Source organism: Schistocerca americana, chromosome 3 (assembly GCF_021461395.2).
Source record: "Schistocerca americana isolate TAMUIC-IGC-003095 chromosome 3, iqSchAmer2.1, whole genome shotgun sequence".
Classification (NCBI taxonomy): Eukaryota; Metazoa; Arthropoda; class Insecta; order Orthoptera; family Acrididae; genus Schistocerca; species Schistocerca americana.
In genome coordinates, this window is record NC_060121.1 from 153,529,955 (window position 1) to 153,556,839 (window position 26,885).

At 41.1% G+C, this 26,885-nt stretch overlaps 1 protein-coding gene across 1 annotated transcript in view; it reads left to right on the forward strand.

Annotated features, from left to right (window-relative positions):
* Positions 1 to 26,683, forward strand: part of LOC124606960 — a 197,208-nt gene extending 170,525 nt beyond the window's left edge. The window contains exons 7-10 of the mRNA XM_047139098.1: positions 3,371 to 3,685; positions 12,778 to 12,934; positions 13,123 to 13,295; positions 24,311 to 26,683. Of these exons, the coding sequence (XP_046995054.1) occupies positions 3,371 to 3,685; positions 12,778 to 12,934; positions 13,123 to 13,295; positions 24,311 to 24,423 (758 nt within the window). The 3' untranslated portion in view covers positions 24,424 to 26,683. The remainder of the gene's footprint in view (positions 1 to 3,370; positions 3,686 to 12,777; positions 12,935 to 13,122; positions 13,296 to 24,310) is intronic.
* The last annotated feature ends 202 nt before the right edge of the window (positions 26,684 to 26,885 follow it).

Sequence of the window (26,885 nt, forward strand, 5' to 3'; positions counted from 1 at the left end):
GGAAGTGAAACGTGGATGATAAATAGTTTAGACAAGAAGAGATTAGAAGCTTTCGAAATGTGGTGCTACAGAAGAATGTTGAAGATTAGATGGGTAGATCACATAACTAATGAGGAGGTATTGAATAGAATTGGGGAGAAGAGAAATTTGTGGCGCAACTTGACTAGAAGAAGGGATCGGTTGGTAGGGCATATTCTGAGGCATCAAGGGATCACCAATTTTGTATTGGAGGGCAGCGTGGAGGGAACAAATCATAGAGGGAGACCAAGAGATGAATACACTAAACGGATTCAGAAGGATGTAGGTTGCAGTAAGTACTGGGAGATGAAGAAGCTTGCACAGGATAGAGTAGCATGGAGAGCTGCAAAACGAGTCTCTGGACTGAAGACGACAACAACAACATTTTTACCGCCGAAGTAGACGTATTTTTGTTTGTCAGCAAACTTATTGAAACTTGCCAATTTAGACTTTCTCTGTGAATCTCGACGATGAAGTCTTCTCGGGTTATCAGCCGACTCTAGGCGTCGTTGTGCGGCTACGTTTCAACAACTTTCCTACCTATCATCTTCTTGCGAACTGCAGCCGTATCGAGGCGTTAGTTTTCGACAAGTTTCCCACTTGCATCTTCAGGTGAAGTGCAGCCGAGTCGAAGCGTCATCCTGCGGCTACGTTTCAACAAGTTTCGTAGTTGCCTTCTTCAGGCGAAGTAACTTCACCTGAGCGGGCGCCTTGCACGGCTCGCGCCGCTCCCCCCGTCGGAGGTCCGAGTCTTTGGCGTTAGGAATTTGCTTATTAATAATAGTGATGCTGTAACTGTTGGTTGGTAATATTTAGTGACAAAATGCAACCTAATGCTAGATTGCGTACTTACGGCTATCCTGTGTGGCCGTTTTTTAGTACGACGTGAAAAGAGAGAGAGATTATTAATTGATCACCGACGCTTCGGTTCTCGATTATGTTCAGGAGACGTACGGATGGATTACGCGAATAATTGACCTTTTGACCCGGATTGCCTTCACGCAATCTGAATCTTCAATTAAAATACGTAAGGGACCTATTTGAATATAAAAATGGAAATAAAAGCAAATTAGTGGAATTTCGTAAGAGAAAGGTTAACAGATCGGATGTTGAACACATTAGTGGTCTTCTAAATACAATCGAGACACCGCGATAAAGAGCGAACCTGTAACAAAGCTCATATACAATTTGAAGATCATTTTTGGTTAGTGAAAGAAAAGAATAAGAATAAAATTACTGCAACGTAAAATATTAATATATTTTGAACAAATTGGCTTTAAACTTCTACACATTGACAAATACACAATAAATGTATGACTTAAATCTGATATTTCTTTTGCAAATGGCGCAGTCAAATAATCGCTGCTTTGTCAGTCCGTTCCTTCTTAAAATTAAATTTCCTTGCGCGTCCGTAAGTACATTGTATCCACACCCGAGTTACCAAGATGCTTGTTTTCGTTTTCACATAGTTTTTACACAAAATAAAAATACAACTTTTAGTAATGCTATGTAGTACGTCTTAACATGTCGGCGACCAAAAGTACGAGGGTTAATGAAGTATCTAGAATATTTCGTAACAAAAGATAGATTGTTCTTTCTTCTGTTTCGCAGCTTCTTGCTATCAAGCGCTGCGGCAATGATTTTAAATATCGGCGCCCAGCGGGTCATAGTGTTTATTTAGAGTATTTAAACGCTGGACGCGCGTTTTGGTATAGGAGCACATTAAAAAAATATATTTCATCTCTTTACTCTCGCGCTGTGATGCTTAGCATCGTTACGAACTACAGCTGGTTGGTTGTCCTTTTCTTTAATGACAAATATATCACATGCAAAGTAGTTGAAATCCAATAATATTACAAGTCCTCCTTTGGGCATGGGTGGGTATGTTGTCCTTAGCGTAAGTGGGTTTCAGTTAGATTAAGTAGTGTGTAAACCTAAGAACCGATGACCTCAGCAGTTTGGTCCCATTGGAACTTACTACAAATTTCCAATTCCCCGCTTCTCCTGAAGATAACAAGTAAGAAACTTGTCGAAACGTAGCCGCAGAATGACTGAAAGTGTTGTTAACAAATATTCTCTATTTAAACTAGACTGAAATGCATGTGACTGCTTTAGTCTTTAATAAAACTTGCATCTGACTGCGTATTTAACTGAACTGAACTTTATCTGACTGCATGAAAATATTGTTGGAAAATTAATACTCAAAATACACATCTGACTGCATGAAAGTTTAATGGTAAAAATAAATGAAAGTCACCAACCTGCATCTGACTGCGTCTGTGGACTTAGCTCGTGCACTCCTTCCCGTTTAGCCGACAGTAAAACACATATTGAACTCAGCCGTAGTGCAATGGCATAAAATTGTCATTCTAGATAACTTTACTCATTTTGGCCCTGTTTGTTACTTAATAAAAATTCTGTCCTGATCTGAATAATTTTCCAACTGTGCAGTGGCATATAGATTATTTTACTCTGATAAATGAAATTATTAGCTTAACTCATGGGAACTTTACTTTAATGTATCTTTTGGTTCCATGCAAGCACAGGATGCGGAGAACGACATAAAGTGTGAGATGAAACTCTAATTTTGTCTAAAAAATATTTATTGCTCAAACTTTTAAGGCACATGTGAAAAACTAAAAAATAAAAAAAATTAAAAAAAACTGTTATAGCATGGCTACGGTCGCAGGTTCGAATCCTGCCTCGGGCATAGATGTGTGTGATGTCCTTAGGTTAGCAAGGTTAGTTCGGTTTAAGTAGTTCTAAGTTCTAGGGGACTGATGACCTCATATGTTAAGTCCCATAGTGCTCAGAGCCATTTGAACCATTTCTATAGCATGGATTTACGAGAAAGTTTCACAAAACGCTTATTGCATCAACAATGGGATTTCTATCTAGCTTTTAGACATTATTTAACCAAAGAAAACCTATTTTATTAATTATTCTTTCTAGTTTCCCCAGGTATGTGCCGAGTTTCGCTCAATATATAGCTTATTATGTGCATAGCGCCAATTCTTACTTTGATGCTGTCACGACCCGGCTGCCTCCTGCAGGCATCTAGCTCCGACTCGAAACACGTCTGCTGTGTCTGCGCATCTCCTCACCACTACTCAAACTTTTACCGCGTTCACCTAGCTGTCAAAGAGCTTACTACTCGAAGATGTACTACTCGTCCAACCTTGCGGTTGGGAACTATCGACATTTTTCACTAGCTCTATCCTGATCGAATCTCAGCACATACCTTTCACGACGCCTCGACTCGGCTGATAACCCGAGAATACTTCATCATTGTTGAAACTCGCGACCTCTGTGGCTAAGCTGCCGCGGCTTCGGCCGCGCTGGTTCCCCGCAGTGCCCGATCCGGTGACGCGGGGAGAGCCGCTGACGGAGAGCGTGGTGGAGCTGAGCGGCGTCAACGTGACGGTGGGCTGCCGCGCGCCCGTCTCGCTGGGCTCCTGCTGGTTCCGCCATCCGGACGGCTCGCTGGTCACGCCGGAGATGTTCGGCTTCGGCCGCTACAGCTACTTCGGCGACGGCCTCTCCCTGGGCTCGTGCAGCGTGCGCTTCACCGCCCAGCCGCGGGACTCGGGCCGCTGGACCTGCTACATGGGCGTGCCCGACCACATCGACGGCGACCTCTACGCCACCATAGACGTCCAGATCATAGGTACGTGCGCTGCGCGCCGCCGTCCGCGTAAGACCGACCGGGAGCGGGCGAGGTTCAGAAATTGGCCAGGTACCAGTTGGACTCGCGCACTGACGGTTCCATACGAACTTAATCTCTACATATAAATGGCATTGTCGTAAATGGAAACATGTCTCCTCAGGAGTGCCACAAGGATCAGTCTTAGGCCTACTTTTGTTTTCTTTATGCACTACTTTCCATTAAAACTGCTACACCAAGAAGAACTAAATTACATTCTACAAGATAGGTTAACTCCCAACAAAAAAACTTTCTCATCAACATCGTTTGGTTGCGGATGGCAAGCTACCTGTAATAGTTAACACACAAGTGACGCAGAAAATTCATGCACACCAAATGTAAAGGTATTTACAAAAAGAAACGCTCTCTTGTTCGAACTAAAAATGCACATAATTTTATAATCATTTAACATAATGTTCACATTTCAGAATAAATGATGATGGCACAGTGGTGCCGAAACATGTTTGGCTACTGAGAAAAAACGGTGTTTTGCATAACTGGCGGACCTCACATCCAACAATTTTAACTGCAAACACCGCCAATACAAGGTGCTGCAAAACAAAATGATGAATAAATGATGACTAACTGACAACCTCAGCTGCCGACAGGTGTTGTTCATATACCTCGATGTGGACAGTTGAAAATGTGTGCCCCGACCGGGACTCAAACCCGGGTTCGAGTCCCGGTCGGGGCACACATTTTCAACTGTCCACATCGAGGTATATCAACAACACCTGTCGGCAGCTGAGGTTGTCAGTTAGTCATCATTTATTCCAGAAAAAAGCTGCACGGTCATTAACAGTAACTATTCTTTCGAGAACAAGTTGCTGTCTTCGTATATAAAATGATGAATATCAATATATTTTCTGTACTCATTAGATCGTTCATTTCGTTCAGCAGATCATGTAATTCTTATCGTTCCCTCTTGGTCCTTGAACATATTGTATATTACCTGTCTTTCCTTATAATTTACACCCAATTTTTCTAGAATTTCCAATATTTTGCACCGTTTCACATTGTCGAACGCTTTTCCAAAGTCGACAGATCCTATGAACGTGTCTTGAGTTTCCTTTAGTCTTGCTTGCATGATCATTATTCGCATTTATAGCCGTAATTTAGCTAAGAAAATATGGGCAAAGACTTTCTAATTCGCCCTCCAATCACCTATAGACGTTTGTCGCAAAGTCTTTGAAACACTGTGCGTATAACGTCAGTTGTGAATAATTAGCGAAAGTTAGAATTTCACAGACATGTAGGTGGTTTCCCCTTTTATCTGTTTTAACTGATACTTATTGTTATTTGATTTATTTTGATAGTCGTTATGTAAAATAGTGATCCATTGTTTGTGCCATGCAACTGAGACTGCAAAAAATACACTCCCCCTAAAAGATACAGTTGCAGTGAAATGTCTCCCACTATCAGAGAAGCTACTAGAGAGAGAGAGAGAGAGAGAGAGAGAGAGAGAGAGAGAGAGAGCTGTAGGATATACACTTCTGGCCATTAAAATTGCTACACCAAGAAGAAATGCAGATCATAAACGGGTATTCTTTGGACAAATATATTATACTAGAACTGACATGCGATTATATTTTCACACAATTTTGGTGCATAGATCCTGAGAAATCAGTACCCAGAACAGCCACCTCTGGTCGTAATAACGGCCCTGATATGCCTGGGCATTGAGTCAAACAGAGATTGGATGGCGTTTACAGGTACAGCTGCCCATGCAGCTTCAATACGATACCACAGTTCATCAAGAGTAGTGACTGGCGTCTTGTGACGAGCCAGTTGCTCGGCCACCATTGACCAGACGTTTTCAATTGGTGACAGATCTGGAGAATGTGAGAACCAAGGCAGCAGTCGAACATTTTCTGTATCCAGAAAGGCCCGTACAGGACCTGCAACATGCGGCCGTGCATTATCTTGCTGAAATGTAGCGTTTCGCAGGGATCGAATGAAGGGTACCACCACGGGTCGTAACACATCTGAAATGTAACGTCCACTGTTCAAAGTGCCGTCAATGCGAACCAGTGGCACACCATACCATCACGCCGAGTGATACGCCAGTATGGCGATGACGAATACACGCTCCCAATGTGCGTTCACCGCGATGTCACCAAACACGGATGCGACCATCATGATGCTGTAAACAGAACCTGGAATCATCGGAAAAAAATGACGTTTTGCCATTCGTGCACCCAGGTTCCTCGTTGAGTAGACCATCGCAGTCGCTCCTGTCTGTGATGCAGCGTCAAGGGTAACCGCAGCCATGGTCTACGAGCTGATAGTCCATGCTGCTGCAAACGTCGTCGAACTGTTCGTGCAGATGGTTGTCTTGCAAACGTCCCCATCTGTTGACTCAGGGATCGAGACGTGACTGCACGATCCGTTACAGCCATGCGGATAAGATGCCTGTAATCTCGACAGTTAGTGATACGAGGCGGTTGGGATTCAGCACGGCGTTCCGTCTTACCCTCCTGAACCCACCGATTCCATATGCTGCTAACAGTCATTGGATCTCGACCAACGCGAGCAGCAATGTCGCGATGCGAAAAACCGCAATCGCGATAGGCTACAATCCGACCTTTATCAAAGTCGGAAACGTGATGGTACGCATTTCTCCTACTTACACGAGGCATCACAACAACGTTTCACCAGGCAACGCCGGTCAACTGCTGTTTGTGTATGAGAAATCGGTTGGCAAACTTTTCCTCATGTCAGTACGTTGTAGGTGTCACCTGATTGACTCTGAAAAGCTAATCATTTGCATATCACAGCATCCTCTTCCTGTCGGTTAAAATACGCGTCTGTAGCACGTCATGTTTGTGGTGTAACAATTTTAGTGGCCAGTAGTGTATGTCAATGACATTTCGTCGGTTCTGCTCTCCTGTAAATATTGTAACGTTCTTTAAAAAATGTGAAATAAAGAAATCTTAAGATTACTTTGAATGAAGTCTTAACTGTGGAATGGATACAGAACTCGAATTGTCGTGTTGCAAATGCAAGTGGTGTGCTTACTCTGTCTTATTGTTAGGAAAACTTTACGAATCGATTGGGCAATGTAACTCCCAATACCAATAACGAAATACAGTCACTGCAAAATACATTCAGCCGCTTAAGCACTGAATCCTAAGGCCCTGTTCACATAACAAAAAAATTAAATTGCCTCACATCTAAAGCAGCAAGGAAGTAACGCGATATATTCTGGTCTCTCAAAAAAAAATATGAATGTGCTAACTACAGGCTCAGCAATGTGCAATGCTGGCCATAATACTTGAAATGCACATGAAATTCATTTGGCTGATAAACGAGAACATTTAAGAACATCCAACTGGACTGGGAGGCGGTAATGATTTTGGTGAATTACTAACAGTCATTTCTTTTTAACAAAACTATATTGCAAGTTAAGTTTGTGTTTTCAGAAACATGTGACAATTGTAATTACATTACTCACAACTGATTCACAAACAATGAGATTTAAACACCAAGTATTATCTAACTTCATTGATGCGACATAAATGAAAATCATCATAGCTCTGTTAACGGATCTTGAAAGCACTACAGAAGTGAAATATTTTTCTCAAAATCGTTTACGTACGTTCTGGGGTTACTCAACAATTATAAATTGTCTGCCAACTCATCTATACTAACGCGCTGGCAAAAACGTAAATCATAGTTATTCAAATCTTAACCTTATTTCCATGAAGACTTCTGCTTCCATGTTCAACAATACTGACATACCTACATTAACCTAACGCTTGGTGGCTTCACACAGCACACCCCAAAGACTGTCTACTCCATTGTCTTTCCCTCACAGGCACACACCTACGACTCCAACAAAGCAGTACAGGATCTTTGTCTCTGTGGTCCCACACAGTCAGCGATCCACATTGTCGAGCCTATCGGAGACATTCATTGTTTATTGTATACTAGTTTCATTTTAATGTATTAATATTCTTATCTTATTCTGGTACCACATACAAGTGTGCCCCAGTATACTCCGTTACATACCATTTCTATGCCGACGATCTCCAGCTTTAACTAAGCGTCAGACCTGAAGATATAAACACTGCAATCGTTCAGATGAATGATGATCTGTCCTCAGTGGTAACATGGGCGTAACACCTGTGGCTTAAACTAAATGCAAAAAAATCACAAGTAATCTTAATAGCTCATCGCAAATTACTATGTTCAGATTTTCTCAAACGGCTGCCTCCTATTCCGCTCGACGGCATTCCAGTACCATACCAGAAAATAGTTAAGAACTTGAGTGTAACTTTGGACGAGCGTCTCAACTGTGCAGAGAATGCAGTCGCAGTGTGCCGAAAGACTTCCGCTTGCCTCTATGATCTCAAAAAGTTTCGGAACGTATTTCCACAGGACGTGAAACGCCAGGTCGTGCAAGCAAACATTCTACCGAACCTCCACTATTTTGATGTAATTCAACGTGGCATGAGTAGTGAAAACAAAAGACTGTTAGAACTAACTATGAATGCCTGTGTGCGTTACACCTGCAACATTCGCCGATATGATCATGTTAGTGCTTCATACTCCCAGCTAGGGTGGCTGCGGCCGGACAAATTGCGTGACTACTACACTCTATGTCTACTTCGCCGACTCCTCGTCGCGCAAGCACCCCAGTGCCTTGCTTCAGAGATTAAACACCCTTCATGTCATCATAATCGCAACACGAGGTCGCTTTTATTTGGTGTCCTAAGTGTGACCACTCACTAAACAAAAACTTTTGGAAACTCCTCTGTTGCCGCTGTCCGACTCTGGAACAAACTGCCCCTTACTTTGCGCAAAATTCAGTCTCTTGCTGCTTTTAAGAAGGAGTTGAAGTATTTACTACTATCATCTTCACAATATTTTCCACAAAATTAACGTAAAAGGCCAATCTTACCCTCTGTCAAACAGCAAAGTTAATGTCTCCTATTTTGCTCCTTTCTCTTCTCCCTCTTCTTGTATCTCCATTAGCCACGCAATCTTCTTTTTTCTTATATTTATTTAACTGTGTTCCATCATGTCCCTATTCTTGCCCTCCCTTCACCAACAGTTTCCCTTATACCCACTGCTGCTAGCATTCATATCTAAAATCTTTCTTTATTCATAATGTCTAATAATTGGAGTACTTATCATCTACGAATATAAACTGTGTGTGTATTAATTTTTCCCAGTGTACCTTCGTAATTGTTTATTTCATTTTTTTACTAGATGTAGTTTAACATGCCTACTAAAATATATGAAACCAAAATATGTAGAATGCCTGGTTAGATGTAAGAGAAGGCCTAATGGCCATAATCATGCCAAGTTAAATAAATCAATAAATAAATAAAATAAAATAAAATAATTGACTGCGTGTGTAGGACACTGGACTCGCATTCTGGAGGACGACAGTTCAATCCCGGATCCGGCCATCCTGATTTAGGTTTTCCGTGATTTCCCTAAATCGCTCCAAGTAAATGCCGGGATGGTTCCTTCGAAATGGCACGGCCGACCTCCTTCCCTATCCATCCCTTGCATTTTTGCAAATTTAGCCCCTATGGGAGTGAAACAGTGGGTGAAATTTTCTTTCATATAAATCATTATTAAAGAACTGCGATTTTGGCATTTAACTGCGCGATTACAAATTTAAAAAAAGTGTTTCAGTGTTTTAAGGAAATTCAACCCTTAAGGGGGTGAAATAGGGGGTAAAATGGTTTACGGAAATATTTCTTTATGAATGTATTTTCAAAGGTAAATCAATGAAAATCTGAATTTGGCTTCTCGGTTGGAGTTGGAAAAAAAAAGGTTCATTGTATTTGTAAATTCAACCCTAATGCGGGTGAAATATGGGATGAAGCTTTTATGGAAATATTTAATTATCCAAGCAGTTTTGAAGGTAAAGCCGTGAAAATTTTATTTTGGCTTCTCTGTTAGAGATAAAAATAATACGCATTTCTCCCGAAAGGGTTGAAATAGGGTGTGAAATGTTTTATGAAAATATTTTCATAGTGAAAGCATTTTTAATGCCTAATCTTTCAAAACTGGTATTTATTCCTCCGTTAGAAATGAAAAAAATATGAATCTCACTGTTTTTGGAAATTCAACCGCTAGGGGGATGAAAGAGGACCAGACTGATTCACTGGCTGATCATCGCCTAGTCAAAATCGCTAACAATAGAAAGTTTAAATTTGGAGAGGGTGTGCATTTTATACTGTATGCATCGTTTAAGAAGGGATTGTTCGAAATTCCATTGCTAAGTGGGTGAAACAGTAGATGAAAGGCTTTTTGAAAATACGTCGCTATTAAAACAATTTTGAAGCTAGAACTGCGAAAACTGGTATTTGGTTTCTCAATTAGAAATTTAAAAAAATACACATTTCAGCATTTTTGGAAATGAAACAGAACATTATTACAGAATCACTAAAGCATTTTTATAGCTACATCTATAAAAATTGGAATTTGAATTCTCGGTTAGAAGCAAAAAATACGTGTTTCGCTGTTTTTGGAAGTTCAACCCCCTAAGGAAGTGATATAGGGGACGAAAAGTGTTATCAGATTATTTGCTTATGGAAGCATTTTCAAACCTAAATGTACGGAAATTTAAATTTGGGTTCTGTCAGATATTTAAAAAAAACTTGTTCCCCTGTTTTTGGAAATTAAACCCATAAGGAGGCGAAATAGGGTATAAAACTTTTTAAGAAAATATTTCATCATATTAAAAAGTTTTAAAGACATGAAAATTGGTATTTCACTTCTTGGTTGGACAGAAAGAAATATGTGTGTACCTCAATTATCGAGAAAAGCTTAGAAGGTGTTACAGCTTATAAACAACATAAATTTTCGATTAAAGGAAAACAAAAGAAAATCTGTGCGGACCATACAGACTCCGGAGCGAAGCAGCGGGAGCTAAACTAGTTATGTATACAGACGGTTCATCCATCATCGGAATCGAGGATCTCGACCACTTTAGCCTGTTATTAATACTGGCAAGACAAGGGTCTCAAGGACTGAAAGATTTTCAAGAAAGTTTTAATTTCAATAACGTAAATGTGACATAATCTCATTCAGGTACAGGCGACCGTGTTTTTGATAATCACTAGTTCTCCATTCAGGCTGACTGCGTCGCATTGGTAAAAGTCAAACATCAGGCTAGGAATGAATTTATTGCTCATATGCGCGCTTCGGAATTTATCCACCATCAGATATCCAGGACCGATTACAGCACTCAGATTAGCCTGTAGTCTACGAATGTTTGTTTCACATACAACCTGAAACACAATATCGAGGCGCAATAATCATTCCTCGATATCTGATGATGGATAAAACGCGTCATATGAGCAACAAAGTCATTCCTTGCCTGATGTTTGACATTAACCACTGCGACCCAGTCAGCTTCAATGCAGATTACTGATTGTTTTAATTTCATGTTCGACGTCGGACCACAAACAACAAAAGAAATGTTTTTTTAGGGTGATGTAATAAGAAATTAACAGCATTCGGATTTTTCCTTTGCTTGTACTCTGAAACCTTGCTTCTTGTTTTTGTGCGTGCTACGTTCAAAATTAAAAAAAAAAAAAAACTGTACACAAATCAACATAGACGGAAAAACAATTTTCTTATTGTCTAACAGGAAAACAAGTTTAGTTTTCATATATATAGCAAATGAAAGAGTGATGCTGGAAACTTGCTGCCTTTGCGCTGCAGTACTGCAGAATGAATTGCTTGAGAAAAGTCTGCCAGTCACTGTATAAAAGAAACAGTGAGCAGTCAAAAGCCATGTGATTCAGCTGTTTAACTCTGCAGTTCTTCAGACAGAGGAAGTGGAAGCACAGACAGTCACAAAACTTGTCTCCAGTTGGTGGGGGGCGGGGTGTGTATTGATGATGATGCTGTATGTTACGACTATCTAGCTTACCGCTAAGATGTGCTTAGCAATGGTAGCACAGATAGTGGTGAACAGGTTATCTTCACTAAGCGCTGCACCCATATCTTGGGTTGAATCGGAAACTGCTCCACAGCCTGTCATGAGGTGAGGGCATTTTTTTCCCATTTTGTGTTGTTTTTGCACATCGTGCACACCTAAGGATTTGTTCGAGAATCTCTTGGTAGGTCATGCAAGAGCTAGAACTCCCGACGATAATTACTGAAAAACTATTGTGTTATCACTATTTTTCAGAATGCTGCAAATTGCACAGTAGTTCTTATGAGCTAGGCAAAAGTGTCTTTCAGGAGCACACTGCTGAATCAACCCGAATTCAACTGCACCTTTCTTGCTTCAGTAATTTGCTCTGCACCACATTTTGATTATTGATGATATTGACGATTCTGTTTAACAATGGTTCTCCTTCGTCCTCATAACGTGACAGAAAGTCTAATGCAGAGGCCATTCTTTGAGTTTTGTGGTGGTCGGTAAGAATTTTGGGCACCCATCGTGCACAGAACTTACGGTAACCCAATCTTGCTGTCACTATCTCGTACAAGAGAGTCTTAGAAATCTGTGGAAAACCAGTAGACAACTCCGACATTGAGAAACGTCGATTTTCACGAACTCTTGCATCAACTGTCTGAACGAGTTCGTCAGTCACCAATAATGGCCTACCACTCCTCTCTTCATCATGAACGTTTTCTCGTCCACTTTTAAATAAACGTACCCATTTACGGACAACTCCTTCACTCATAACTCTTGGTCCGTACACGGCACAAAGCTCACGATGAATAGCTGCTGCAGAATATCCTTTGGCTGTAAAAAACCTTATGACAGCACGCACTTCACATTTGGCGGGGTTTTCTATTGCAGCACACATTTCAAACTGCCACAAAAACTAAACTAGCGCAGGTACGACGTTCACTCGACCATGGCTTGATGCCGACTGACCTGTTGAGTGCGTGAACGCACAGATGGCGTCGCTACTCCCCCCACGACCCGCACTGTGACCAATCGGAGGTTACTTTCTGAACCGCCCTCGTATAAAACACCTTTACGCGTGTAGTACTTCACTAGTTAATTTGTTGCGGCAAGATACGTTTAGTTGAATTAGAACAAATTTTCGTACAATGTTTCTCATTTTCAGAGGAACCTTTGGAGGCGATACAGAAAGAAGTTGTTGCCACGAAGCGAGGACATACAACAATAGGATGCAGATCTATTACTGGGGACGGGCTGAACAACTGCCGCTTTGTTCATCCGAAAGGCTGGGGCATGACTTTCAGCGGACAGAAGGATGCGAGGTATGTTCAGCTGTACGAAAATGTAATGAAGCAATGAGTGCACATAAAAGGGTGAGTGTAATGTCCGTATGAAGTTGCTGGTAAATTAGTTGAATAAGGAAACTTTCAAACTGTGATCTTCGACGCTCATGATTACATCACAGCTCAGTTTCAGAAAATATTACTATTATCAATATTTTTTTCTGCAGTGCAGTCAAGGGCAGATATAGATATGCTGGAAATGGTCTTTCCCATGGTGAATGTTTCCTGAGAATTACTGACGTGAGAGAAGAGGACTTTGGGGAATGGATATGTGCAGCTGCATTGGAAGGACAGGAAGTTGGAGAAACATTGACTATAATAAACATTATCGAAGAAGGAGGTAAGGAAATTGTGTTATCTAAGTACTGTAGAAAATTGTGACCATAATACTATAGTCAGATTCAGGATTCTGGTTTAATGACGAGAAGATAAGTACCTCTGGTCAGGAGAACATAACGTAACAGCAAAAACAGCAGAAAATGGTATAACAGGAGTAGGATCCGGTATGAATAGTACTGAAAATGTTTTTTTAATGAAGAAATGTATGATGTGAGAAAGATAGTATTTTTAGCAACGATCAGATATCTTCATTTACAATTACAAGTATTATATGCTAATACTGACCCTACGACTTATCTTAGAAGAAAGATTAAGGAAAGGCAAACCTACGTCTCTAGCATTTGTAGACTTAGAGAAAGCTTTTGACAATGTTGACTGGAATACTCTCTTTCAAATTCTGAAGATGACAGGGGTAAAATACAGGCAGCGAAAGGCTATTTACAATTTGTACAGAAACCAGATAGCAGTTATAAGAGTCGAGGGACATGAAAGGGAAGCAGTGGTTGGGAAGGGAGTGAGACAGGGTTGTAGCCTCTCCCCGATGCTATTCAATCTGTATATTGAGCAAGCAGTAAAGGAAACGAAAGAAAAGTTCGGAGTAGATATTACAATCCATGGAGAAGAAATAAAAAGTTTGAGGTTCGCCAATGACATTGTAATTCTGTCAGAGACAGCAAAGGACTTGGAAGAGCAGTTGAACGGAATGGACAGTGTCTTGAAAGGAGGGTATAAGATTAACATCAACAAAAGCAAAACGAGGAGAGTGGAATGTAGTCTAATTAAGTCAGGTGATGCTGAGGTAATCAGATTAGGACATGAGACACTTAAAGCAGTAAAGGAGTTATGCTATTTGGGGAGTAAAATAACTGATGATGGTAGAAGTAGGGAGGATATAAAATGTAGACTGGCAATGACATGGAAAGCGTTTCTGAAGAAGAGAAATTTGTTAACATCGAGTATAGATTTAATTGTTAGGAAGTCTTTTCTGAAAGTATTTGTATGGAGTTTAGCCATGTGTGGAAATGAAACATGGACGATAAATAGTTTAGACAAGAAGAGAATAGAAGCTTTCGAAATGTAGTGCTACAGAAGAATGCTGAAGATTAGATGGGTAGATCACGTAACAAATGAGGAGGTATTGAATAGAATTGGGGAGAAGAGGAGTTTGTGGTACAACTTGACTAGAAGAAGGGATCGGTTGATAGGACATGTTCTGAGGCATCAAGGGATCACCAATTTAGTACTGGAGGGCAGCGTGGAGGGTAAAAATCGTAGAGGGAGACCAATAGATGAATACACTAAGCAGATTCAGAAGGATGTAGGCTGCAGTAGGTACTGGGAGATGAAGAAGCTTGCACAGGATAGAGTATCATGGAGAGCTGCATCAAACCAGTCTCAGGACTGAAGACCACAACAAACAACAACAACATCTGCAAATCACCGTTAGGTACATGGCACAGGATACTTCTCATTGAACCACATGATAGGGTTTCGCCTGGCTCCAATTGAATATGGAGCATGGAAAACTGTGCATGCTGTCATCAGTTTAAATTTGTACTCGTGGTCCTTATGGCAGCATTATGCAAGGAGGAGGGGGGGGGGAGTATATTTGTAAATTCTTCACTTAATACTCGTTGTTGATACTTTATAACGGGGCTTTCGCAAGACGGCAGCATTTTCGTGACGCTCTTCCAAGTGTCAAACGAACATGTGACAAGTCGTGCAGCCAAACTTCGAATATTTTTAGTATCCGCAGTTAGCCCTACTTGATATTGGTCCTCCATATCAGACCGATATTCTAAGATGGAATGCACGTGCGTTTTCTAAGCAGTGTCCTTTGCAGACTGACTGCATTTTCCCAGCCTCATTGTGAAGTAATTCATACATAATGTTGCTAATAAGGCCGTAGGGGATTCTTTAACACTGAAGATGCGCTGCCCATGGGTGTCAAGACTGTGTGGGAGGGTATGAACGAGCACCCCCATGACCTGTACACTGAGGTCTTACTAAAGCCCCCTTAGGTAGAGATTACCCACCAGACCTAGCCCGCACACTGTATCCATACCAGGTTTGTTTGTTTGTTTGTGTGTGTGTTTGTGTGTGTTTGTGTGTGTGTGTGTGTGTGTGTGTGTGTGTGTGTTTCTGTTCTATGGCGTCAACTGTGAATCAGTCTCAAAGGTAGCAAAATTTTCAGTACTCTGTACGTATTAACCGACAACTCAGCAGCTTAACTCCATTACACGGTATAAAAAAAAGACTGTTACCAGTCACAACAGAAGATTATTTACTCGCCACACGACAGGTTTCGGGCTTGTACACATCCTTAGGTGTTCATACATTCATGTACATATTTATATTGCTGGAGATCACTGTATAAACACAAAGTAAATTGTTTGCTGGTGACTAAACAGATACAAGTGGAACAATTGCAAGTGGCAGAGGTGCATTTGAGGAAAATATATCTGTGCTTACATAAAGATGAAGCATCATTATTATAATTACGCTGTGGTCACAGTTTTTCCATTTAATTGCACATTTGTTATAATTTTCACGTCCATGTTTCAGTTTTATGAAATTTCGATGCATATTTCACTATTGCGACGTGCACTGGTGACATAGACTGTGTTCACATACAAACATTTCTATGTGCAGTTTCTTTGATACTGTTCATTTCTTTTTGTTCATCATGGGGGCTCAGTCGGATTTTATGTATACGATTGGCATTCTTCAGATCTGTACTTAATAGTGTATATAAAATCCCACTCAGCCCCCATGACGAACAGAAAGAAATTATCACTATCAAAGAAATTGCACATATAAATAGATATAACCCAGATTTAATTGATAAACTTAATAATAAAATCAAAAAGAAACAATGAACACCTCCTAAATCAGATTCACAAGAAGGAAAAACACATTTGCTCGCATACCCTTTATAGGTAAAATTTCATACCAAATTGCCAACCTCTTTCGGAAAACTGGTATTCAAATTTCTTTCAGCACTAACAACAAGCTACAACAGCACATCGTCCACAACAGTACGACAAATAACCAATGCCACCACAAATCAGGTATTTACAAACTTTTATGTGACGATTGCCCACACTTCTACACAGGCCAAACTGGAAGGAGTTTCTCTATAAGATACCGTGAGCATGTGGGTGCCTTCCAGCTAAATAACTTTGATAACTTTGATAAATCCACCTTTGCAAGGCATCTAAAGGACCATGGTTACTTAGCCTTAGCCATTACAGACAACCTACAAATACTACTCACTGTCAACAAAGGAAAGAAAATGAATCTGCTCGAAGAGCTAGAAACTTACATCCACAGCTCTAACTCGCCACACCTTATTCTCAACGAAGAAGTGGAGCTTGCAAACAAATCTTATCTCCACATATTTCTTGAAATATTCAAAAACAAAAACTCATTATACTCTGATATAATAACAAAGTAATATGATATGGAAATCTAATGTAGCAATCATACAACAGTTCAAGTGCCATTATCGTAATTTGTAAAGGTCATATTGTAAACACAAGCTTTGACTGTCATTTTCGTAATTTGTAATAGCTTTCAAAATATCATGTGTAGAACATCATTGTACTTCCTAGATCTAAGTCCTCTGACAACAGTGTGGCTCAAAACAGTTCCATCATTTTTTAATTTGTAATAGCTTTTAGTAATTTCATATACATAGCAGCATTGTACTTCCTAGATCTAAGTTCTTGAGCGAAAATGAGGATCAAAAAATTTCATAATGTGGATCAAAGACCTTCGCAATTTATAATAGCTTTTTAAGTTTCTATGTCTGCAACATCCTTGCACTTCCTATGAGCAAGTTCTTTGACCATAACCTACATGTTTCTGTATGAGCAACATCTTTACATCTCCTATATCTAAAGTCTTTGACCATAGCCTACATGTTAGTACATAAACGCAGTTTATGTCACGAGTGCACGTCGCAGTAAGGAAATATGCAGCGAAATTTTATAAAACTGAAACATGGACGTGAAAATGATAAATAAATGTGCAACTAAATGGAAAAACTGTGACCACAGCGTAATTATAATAATGATGCTTCATCTTTATGTAAAGTGAAGGTATATTTTCGACAAATGCTCCCCTGACACTTACAATTGTTCCACTTGTATCTTTTTTTTCTTTATTGTTAGTTTAATCACCTTATACAAATGTGGGCTGTCAGCAGCATAGTACGCCGCTCTTCAGCCGCTAGTGGTACAATAAACATGACAGAAAGGTGGTACAGAGAATACAATAAAAATGGCGGGCAAAAACGGTAGACACGAAAAACAAGAAACATGAAGCTGTTCACGCTGGACGAGAAAAAACACTAAAACCCTTTGACACGGCGCACAAAACACGGACGACTGTGACGGCATATGTGAACAGTGGTGGCGTGATGGAGAAAGAACACTAAACACAAAAAGGAAGGCACACACACGAGACACTGATGGCGATGATCTCCGGCGCGCGAATGTCCACTGAGCGTGTGCGAGTCCGGGGACCTCGGGGACCTGCCAAGAGAGGAGGAGGGGGGAGAGGGGTGGGAGAGGGAGGGGGGAGAGCAGAGATGCCATGGGCAGGGGAGATAGGGGGAAGGGAAGAAGGGGGAGGGGAAGCCCGGGGGAAGAGGGGTGGAGGGATGGGATGGAAAAGGAAAGAGAAGGGAAGGGAAGAGAAGGGAGGGAGGGTGCCTAAAGGAAAAGATACCAGAAGTGGGGGGGAGGATCAAAGTTGATAGGAGGGGTAGATGGAGGGGAGGAGGACATCATCAGGGAGGGGGAGTTAGCGGAAGCCACCTTGGGAGAGGGTAAGGAGGGTGGAGAGATGGAGACCGGGTGGGACGTGGGAATACAGGTGCGGCAGTGGGGGGGGGGGGGGGGGGGTTGGAGAGGATGGGGGAAACAAGCGGGTGAGGAGGATCGAGTTTTCAGGAGGTGTACAGGATCTGTATCCGTTCAAGGAAAAGGTGGAGGTGGGGGAACGGAATGAGGTCGTACAGGATCCACGTAGGGGAGGGGAGATGGATGCGATAGGCGAGGCGGACAGCATGGCGTTCAAGGATCTGAAGGGATTTGTAAAAGGTAGGGGGGGGGGGCGGAGATAACAGAGGACAGGGCGGATGAGGGATTTATAGGTGTGGAGGATGGTGGAGGGGTCCAGACCCCACGTACGGCCGGAGAGGAGCTCGAGGAGACGGAGTCGGGAGCATGTCTTGGCTTGGATTGGCCGGCGATGGGGGATCCAGGAGCGGCGACGGTCGAGGGTGACGCCAAGGTACTTAAGGGTGGGGGTGAGGGTGATAGGACGGCCATAGATGGTTAGATAGAAATCAAGGAGGCGGAGGGAAGGGGTTTTGCCTACAATGATCGCCTGGGTTTTGGAGTGACCACTTGTATCTGTTTAGTCACCAGCAAATAATTTTCTTTCTTTTTATTCAGTGATATCCAGCAATACAAACATGTATATCAATGTATAAAAACACCTGAGCATGGGCGCAAGCCAGAAACCTGTCACGTGACGAATAAATAACCTTTTATTGTGACTGGTAGCGTAAATTTTTCTACACCCTATAAAGGAACAGTCATGGAGTTCATCAGCATCCACTATGGATAAGATTCATTTAACTCCATTATCTCGCTTATGTAGTGAGGAACTGACCACTAGATGTCGCGAGAGGCGGACCTGCCAGTGTAGAAGGAGGCGGGGAGTATTGTGTTGTCAGTAGGGTAGCATCATAATGAGTGTTTCAGCAGAGTTCAGTGACCTCGAAGGTGGACTGGTCATTGGATGTCTCCTGAGTAACAAATCGATTGCGGGCATTTACACCCTTCTAAAGCTACCCAAGGCGAGTGTCGGTTATGAGGCTGTGTGAAGTGGAAACGCGAAGGAATAAACACAGCTACATCCAAACATGCCGGACCTGATGTAGTGAAGGAGTAGGACCGCCCAGCATTGCTGAGGCTGGTTGTAAAAATTCGAATGAAATGAGAGGAAAGACTCACTCATGAGTTGCGAAGTGATGCTAGCAGGTAGGTACAATGACTGTGCATGTGGAGCTGAAAAGAATGGGGTACAATGGTCGAATAGCTTCTCATTAGCCACTCATTTTACAGCCAGTCGCAAGTGACATTTGAGGTGGGGTAAGAAGTGACGCCAATGGAAAATCTTCGTTGATCCATTACGGATCGTGGGACGACGGCGGGCATGAGCTTCTTGATGCAATAATTTACCAACAGCCGTATGTATTGTAGAAATTTATTTTATTTTATGAACTTCTATGTGCTACCAGTTTCGGCATTACATTGATGCCATCTTCAGGCCCCACTCGTCATAGTCGTAGAATCGCTAAACACGGAAGGAGCCATATAACTGGATCCGTGAATCAATCGTCCTGCAACAGCTCTTGGTCAACGATTACTGGTCACAAGAAGGTTACACTACTGGCCATTAAAATTGCTACACCACGAAGATGAAGTGCTACAGACGCGAAATTTAACCGACAGGAAAAAGATGCTGTGATATGCAAATGATTAGCTTTTCAGAGCATTCACACAAGGTTGGCGCCGGTGGCGACACCTACAACATGCCGCCATGAGGAATGTTTCCAACCGATTTCTCATACACAAACAGCAGTTGACCGGCGTTGCCTGGTGAAACGTTGTTGTGATGCCTCGTGTAAGGCGGAGAAATGCGTACCATCACGTTTTGGAATTTGATAAAGGTCGGATTGTAGCCTGTTGCGATTGCGGTTTATCGTATCGCGACATTGCTGCTCGCGTTCGTGGAGATCCAATGACTGTTAGCATAATATGGAATCGGTGGGTTCAGGAGCGTACTACCGAACGCCGTGCTGGATCCCAACGGTATCGTATCACTAGCAGTCGAGATGACAGGCATTTTATCCGCATGGCCGCAACGGTTCGTGCAGCCACGTCTCGATCCCTGAGTCAACAGATGGGGACGTTTGCAAGACAACAACCATCTGCACGAACAGTTCAATGACGTTTGCAGCAGCATGGACCATCAGCTCGGAGACCGTGGCTGTGGTTAGCCTTGACGCTGCATCACAGACAGGGGAGCCTGCAATGGTGTACTCAACGACGAACCTGGCTGCACGAATGGCAAAACGTCATTGTTTCAGATGAATCCAGGTTCTGTTTACAGCATCATGATGGTCGCATCCGTGTTTGGCGACATCGCGGTGAACGCACATTGGAAGCGTGTATTCGTCATCGCCATACTGGCACATCACACGGCGTGATGGTATGGGGTGCCATTGGTTACACGTCTCGCTCACCTCTTGTTCGCATTGACGGCACTTTGAACAGTGGACGTTACTTTTCAGATGTGTTACGACCCGTGGCTCTACCCTTCATTCGATCTCTGCGAAACCCTACATTTCAGCAGGATAATTCACGACCGCATGTTGCAGGTCCTGTACGGGCCTTTCTGGATACAGAAAATGTTCGACTGCTGCCTTGGTTCTCACATTCTCCAGATCTGTCACCAATTGAAAACGTCTGGTCAATGGTGGCCGAGCAACTGGCTCGTCACAATACGCCAGTCACTACTCTTGATGAACTGTCGTATCGTGTTGAAGCTGCATGGGCAGCTGTACCTGTACACGCCATCCAAGCTCTGTTTGACTCAATGCCCAGGCGTATCAAGGCCGTTATTACGGCCAGAGGTGGTTGTTCTCGGTACTGATTTCTCAGGATCTATGCACCCAAATTGCGTGAGAATGTAATCACATGTCGGTTCTAGTATATTTGTCCAATGAATACCCGTTTATCACCTGCATTTCTTCTTGGTGTATCAATTTTAATGGCCAGTGGTGTAGATGTCCTGTAGTGTGCATTCCAAGAACTCCAAACCACCGCCATTTCCGACTACAGTACTGTCAAGCGGGAGGTCACTGGATCGCTGGTTGGAGGACAGTTGTGTTTCCTGATCAAAGTTGGTTCTGTTTCGGTGCCAGTGATCGACCTGTGTCGGTCAGAAGGAGGCCAGTTGAGGACCTGCAACCAAACTGTATGCGTGCTAGGCACATTGGACATACACTTGGCGTTAGGGTCTGTGGTCCGATTTCATATGACTGCATCAGCACTCTCGTGGTTATTTCACGCACCCTGACTGCGCATGTGTACGTCAGTCTGGTGATTGAATCTGTTGTGCTGCCATTCATGAACAGGATTTCAGGGGGTGTTTTCCAACAGAATAACGGTCGTCCACATACCGCTGTTGTAGCGCAGCATGCTCTTCAAGGTGTCGACATGTTGCCTTGGCCTGCCCGATCGAAGCCGTCTCCAATCTAGCGCATATGGGACGTTATTGAACGACAACTCCAGCTTCTTCTACAAACGGCGTTAACCGTCCCTGTGCTTACCGACCAAGTGCAACATGCATGGATCTGCAACCCACAAACTGGCATGCGGCACCTGTACACCACAATACAAGCACGTCTGCTTGCTTGCATGCAACATTCTGGCGGTTATACCGGTAATTAATGTACCTACATTTCACATTTGCAATGGTTTATCTCACGCTTGCATTAACCTGTAACCTTGCAATGATAATCATTTCCAGAAAGCACCTAGACAATTGTATTCCCGAAATTTCATCAGTCCACATTAATTATTTTTTGGTGTTACGATTTTTTTCTATCAGTATATATATATATATATATGAAGATAAAATGGGAGACATGATACTGCGTGAAGAGTTTGACAGAGCATTGAAAAATCTGAGTCGAAACAAGGCCCCGGAAGTAGACAACATGCAATTAGAACTACTGATAGCCTTGGGAGACCCAGCCCTGACAAAACTCTACCATTTGGTCAGCAAGATGTGCGAAACAGAGGAAATACCCTCAGACTTCAAGAAGAATATAATAATTCCAGTTGGCCGGTGTGACCGCGCGGTTCTAGGCGCCCCAGTGTGGAACCGCGCGACCGCTATGGTCGCAGGTTCGAATCCTGCCTCGGGCATGGATGTGTGTGATGTCCTTAGGTTAGTTAGGTTTAAGTAGTTCTAAGTTCCAGGCGACTGATGACCTCAGAAGTTAAGTCCCATAGTCCTCTGAACCATAATAATTCCAATCCCAAAGAAAGCAGGTGCTGACAATGTGAAAATTACCGAACCATCAGTTTAATAAGTCACGGCTGCAAAAACTAACGCGAATTCTTTACAGACGAATGGAAAACTGGTAGAAGGCGACCTCGGGGAAGATCAGTTTGGATTCCGTAGAAATGTTGGAACACGTGAGGCAATACTGACCCTAAGAGTTATCTTAGAAAATAGATTAAGGAAAGGCAAACCTACTCTTCTAGCATTTGTACACTTAGAGAAAGCTTTTGACAATGTTGACTAGAATAATCTCTTTCAAATTCTGAAGGTGGCAGGGTAAAATACAGGGAGCGAAAGGCGATATACAATTTGTACAGAAACCAGAAGGCAGTTATAAGATCCGAGGGGCATGAAAGGGAAGCAGTGGTTGGGAAAGGAGTGAGACAGGGTTGTAGCCTTTCCACGATATTATTCAATCTGTATATTGAGCAAGCAGTAAAGGAAACAAAAGAAAAATTCGGAGTAGGTATTAAAATCCATGGAGAAGAAATAAAAACTTTTAGGTTCGCCGATGGCATTGTAATTCTGTCAGAGTCAGCAAAGGACCTGGAAGAGCAGTTGAACGAAATGGACAGTGTCTTGAAAGGAGGATATAGGATGAAAATCAAAAAAAGCAAAACGAGGATAATGGAATGTAGTCGAATTAAGTCGGGCGATGCTGAGGAAGTTAGATTAGGAAATGATACACTTAAAGTAGTAAAGGAGTTTTGCTATTTGAGGAGCAAATTAACTGATGATGGTCGAAGTAGAGAGGATATCAAATGTAGACTGGCAATGGCAAGGAAAGCGTTTCTGAAAAAGAAAAATTTGTTAACATCGAGTATAGATTTAAGTGTCAGGAATTCTTTTCGTAAAATATTTGTATGGAGTGTAGCCATGTATGGAAGTGAAACACGGACTATAAATAGTTTGGACAAGAAGAGAATAGAAGCTTTCGAAATGTGGTGCTACAGAAGAATGCTGAAGATTAGATGGGTAGATTACATAACTAATGAGGAGGTATTGAAGATGAAGAAGCTTGCACAGGATAGAGAAGCACGGAGAGCTGCTTCAAACCAGTCTCTGGACTGAAGACCACAACAACAACAACAACAACAACACATCAACCAATAATTATGAACGTTGGATGTAGATGCTTGAGTGCTACTCTGATTGAATAGGTTGGCACATGAGAGAAAGTAGTGATCACGCCACATCATCTTTGTTTGCATATGTCTTCCGCAAGCCACTGTATGGTGTATGGCGGAGGGTATCTTGTACGGCTACTACTCATTTCCTTTCCTGTTCCACTCACAAATAGATCGAGGGAGAAACGACTATCTACAAGCCTTCTGGCGAGCCATAATTTCTCTTAACTCTGTGGTCCTTACGCGAAACATACGTTAGCTGCAGCAGAATCATCCTGCAGTCAATTGGAAATATTGATTTTTGAAATATTACAAATTTTTATTTGTGAGACGTCTACAACTGTTCTGCAACATATTCATGGTAGACAAATCCGCCACAGTTGTAAAGTACTTTAATGAACGAAGCCTTGCACGACTGTTGTTATGGAGCATAGCAAAGCATGTATAGCTATTTACTTTCTTATTTTATTTGAAACCTCTATAGGTTCACTTGTAAAGTGAGTGTGTGTGTGTGTGTGTGTGTGTGTGTGTGTGTGTGTGAGAGAGAGAGAGAGAGAGAGAGAGAGAGAGAGAGAGAGAGAGAGAGTGTGTTTCATAGAATTTTACGAACTAATTCAGACTGTGATATATTACTCTATGTCATTAACTCAACAAACCATTCCATTCTGCAGCACTAATGAAGTATGTATATATCGAATTTTCTTCTCATATTGATTCTTATTTTCTGTCATTGCAGGTCTCAGCACTGGTGCAATTGCTGCAATAGTTTCAATATGTCTTGTTGCATCTGCTGTTGGAGTAGCTATGATTCTTGGATACAGAAAGAGAAGAAAAAGTTCTCGTGTATAGTATTTGTCTATGTTGAACAACAAGTGATGACAGCAGCTACACAGTACTGCTGCTCTCATACACTGATGACAACAGTTTCATTGAAAAATACCAAATTGTGTTTTATGTCTGAAATGCAACCACATGAATTTCAGGATTCGTCAAGTTGATTTTATTGCAAAGCATCATTCAACTAACATGTAAAAACCTGATTTATGAACTGTAGAGAAAATGAAAACATTCTGTTAAATTTTTGTCATATAAGGAAGTAGATTTCTCAGGGTGAATTTCAGCGATGACATCTTCTTGAATTATTAGCAGACTAACAGTCTGTTATCTAACCAAGAAAACAAGAAAATTTCATTCGAGTTTCAGATGTTTACAACAATATTAAACCAACAACTGGGTACTATTGTTTCTGTTATAGCTATAATACAACTGTGGTTATTCTTATTGTGGTCTTAAACAGTCAGCAATTTTGTTAATAACTGTTCAAAAATGTTACAGTATCTGTTATTTTTTAATTTAGAGATTATGTAGTGTGTAAAAAATAATTTTTATTACGTTATTTTGGATTGCAGAGGTTGCCTGATCTAATATCTTTCATTATAGCCTGCCAGTCGATTATCATTCCTCTGCCATGCTTCATTTCATCTAAAGGAAATTCAACAAATACCAAACTGAATTTTTACCAAATCATCCCTTCCATGAAATTCAGAAATAATTTGAAACAGAAATACGTAGTGGGATGAAAAGCACCCCTCTGTTGCACGGATAGGCTTGTTGACAAAGACATCATAGTAGCAGGAAGCTAAACTCAAAATATTGGGAATAACTGAAAAATTGCGGAATCGAAATAATATCTTACTCGAGAAAGACGGAAGAAAAGTAGTGAGAAAAATTGACGAGGTTGGCAAATAGGGATACAATGTAAAAAGAGAGAGAAAGTAAAAAGAAGTGATTTGACGAAGTCAGTAGTGAATGGTGACAATAAAAATATCTGCAGAAGCATTTTATAACTGCTAAATGAAAAGTCTAACACAAACAAAAACATAATTCTCTCAATGCTGCCTTCAACTGCATTATACTTCTGTGTAATAACAAAGACTATTACTGAGCATACAAATGATTTAAACAGTGAATGTAAATGAGTTCTTGTATACAGAATAAAACTCATGTCAGCAGGCAATATCTTCAATGGCGATAATACGATATAAATGTGGACTGCACAAATACGGGGAAAGACAGTAAAAGCCAGTACAAGTACTCCAAATGTTAAGATGTAAGATGACAGATAGGTATGGGCTGAGTACAATTATCTGGAAGTGATTTATGTATTTATATCTGTTGTTTGTGCCACAGTTGTTTAGCTTTTTTTGGTTAGTTGTAAGATAAACTAATAGAATTTTGAATGCACCTGTAACAAAAAAACTAAAAAAAATAGTCAGATATCTACATTTTGGCTATATATTGGTGTAATAACAATTCAGGTGGGGAAGGGTGGGGGGAAGCAGAACAAGGAGGCACTATTCTTAGCACTACTATGTAAATACTAGTTTAAGAGATTCCATAATTACTTCCCAATGTTGCTCCAACCATGACCTCTAAATTTGGTGATTATGCCCTTCTATCTGTTCTTAAATACAGTTTGTAAATCAAGCTTCCAAATTCTAAAGAGACATTTTACCAGATGGGAAGCAGTAGATTAACTCGTTAGTAAAATATGATTCCTGTAACTTTCTTTTATTCAAACGAAGTGGTAAAGTTAACCTGTAATTGAATATATATATAAAGGAGCCATGTGGACAAATGTCTTTGAGAATAAAGAAAAACGATAATTACCTTCACAAACATTCATCTCATGTTTTTCATTAATCGTAATGAGGAGTGTGTACCATACCTAATTGAGTTTACTTATAGCGCATGAATAGACTTACTTGTACCTGATACATTCATTACATGTTTTAATGTAGTGAATCTTGAATATTATTTTCTCTGTAGTCTAAGTTCTAACTGAATGCTTGTCTGAAATTATTTGAAGAGTCAGTATTCAGTTCCTTCTTGGACTATTAAAAGTAGTGTGTGACTGATAAATTATTGTAAAATATTATAAATAATAAAACTTTTGTGTTTTTTATAAAATGATTGCATTTTCTTGATGTAAAACATAGTAGCTTTAATATATTTTATATGATCTTAATTAGTTATGTATACACATTTCGAATGCAATATATCAATGCACCTGCTGAAGTCATGATTAAAGCATTTCTTGAACAGTAAAGTTCTATGTCATTTAGGGAATGGATCCAAATTCCAGCTCTTAATAGAGCTGTTTGAAACCTTAATACCCAATGAATATTTTAAAGACTATGCTTCTATTCGTCTGTTGTAAACGCCTGAGGTGATCTTGAGGATATATGTCATGACCAAATTCACTAGGACGAGTGATGACCAACACCAACATTTCTATGTCAGAGATATTG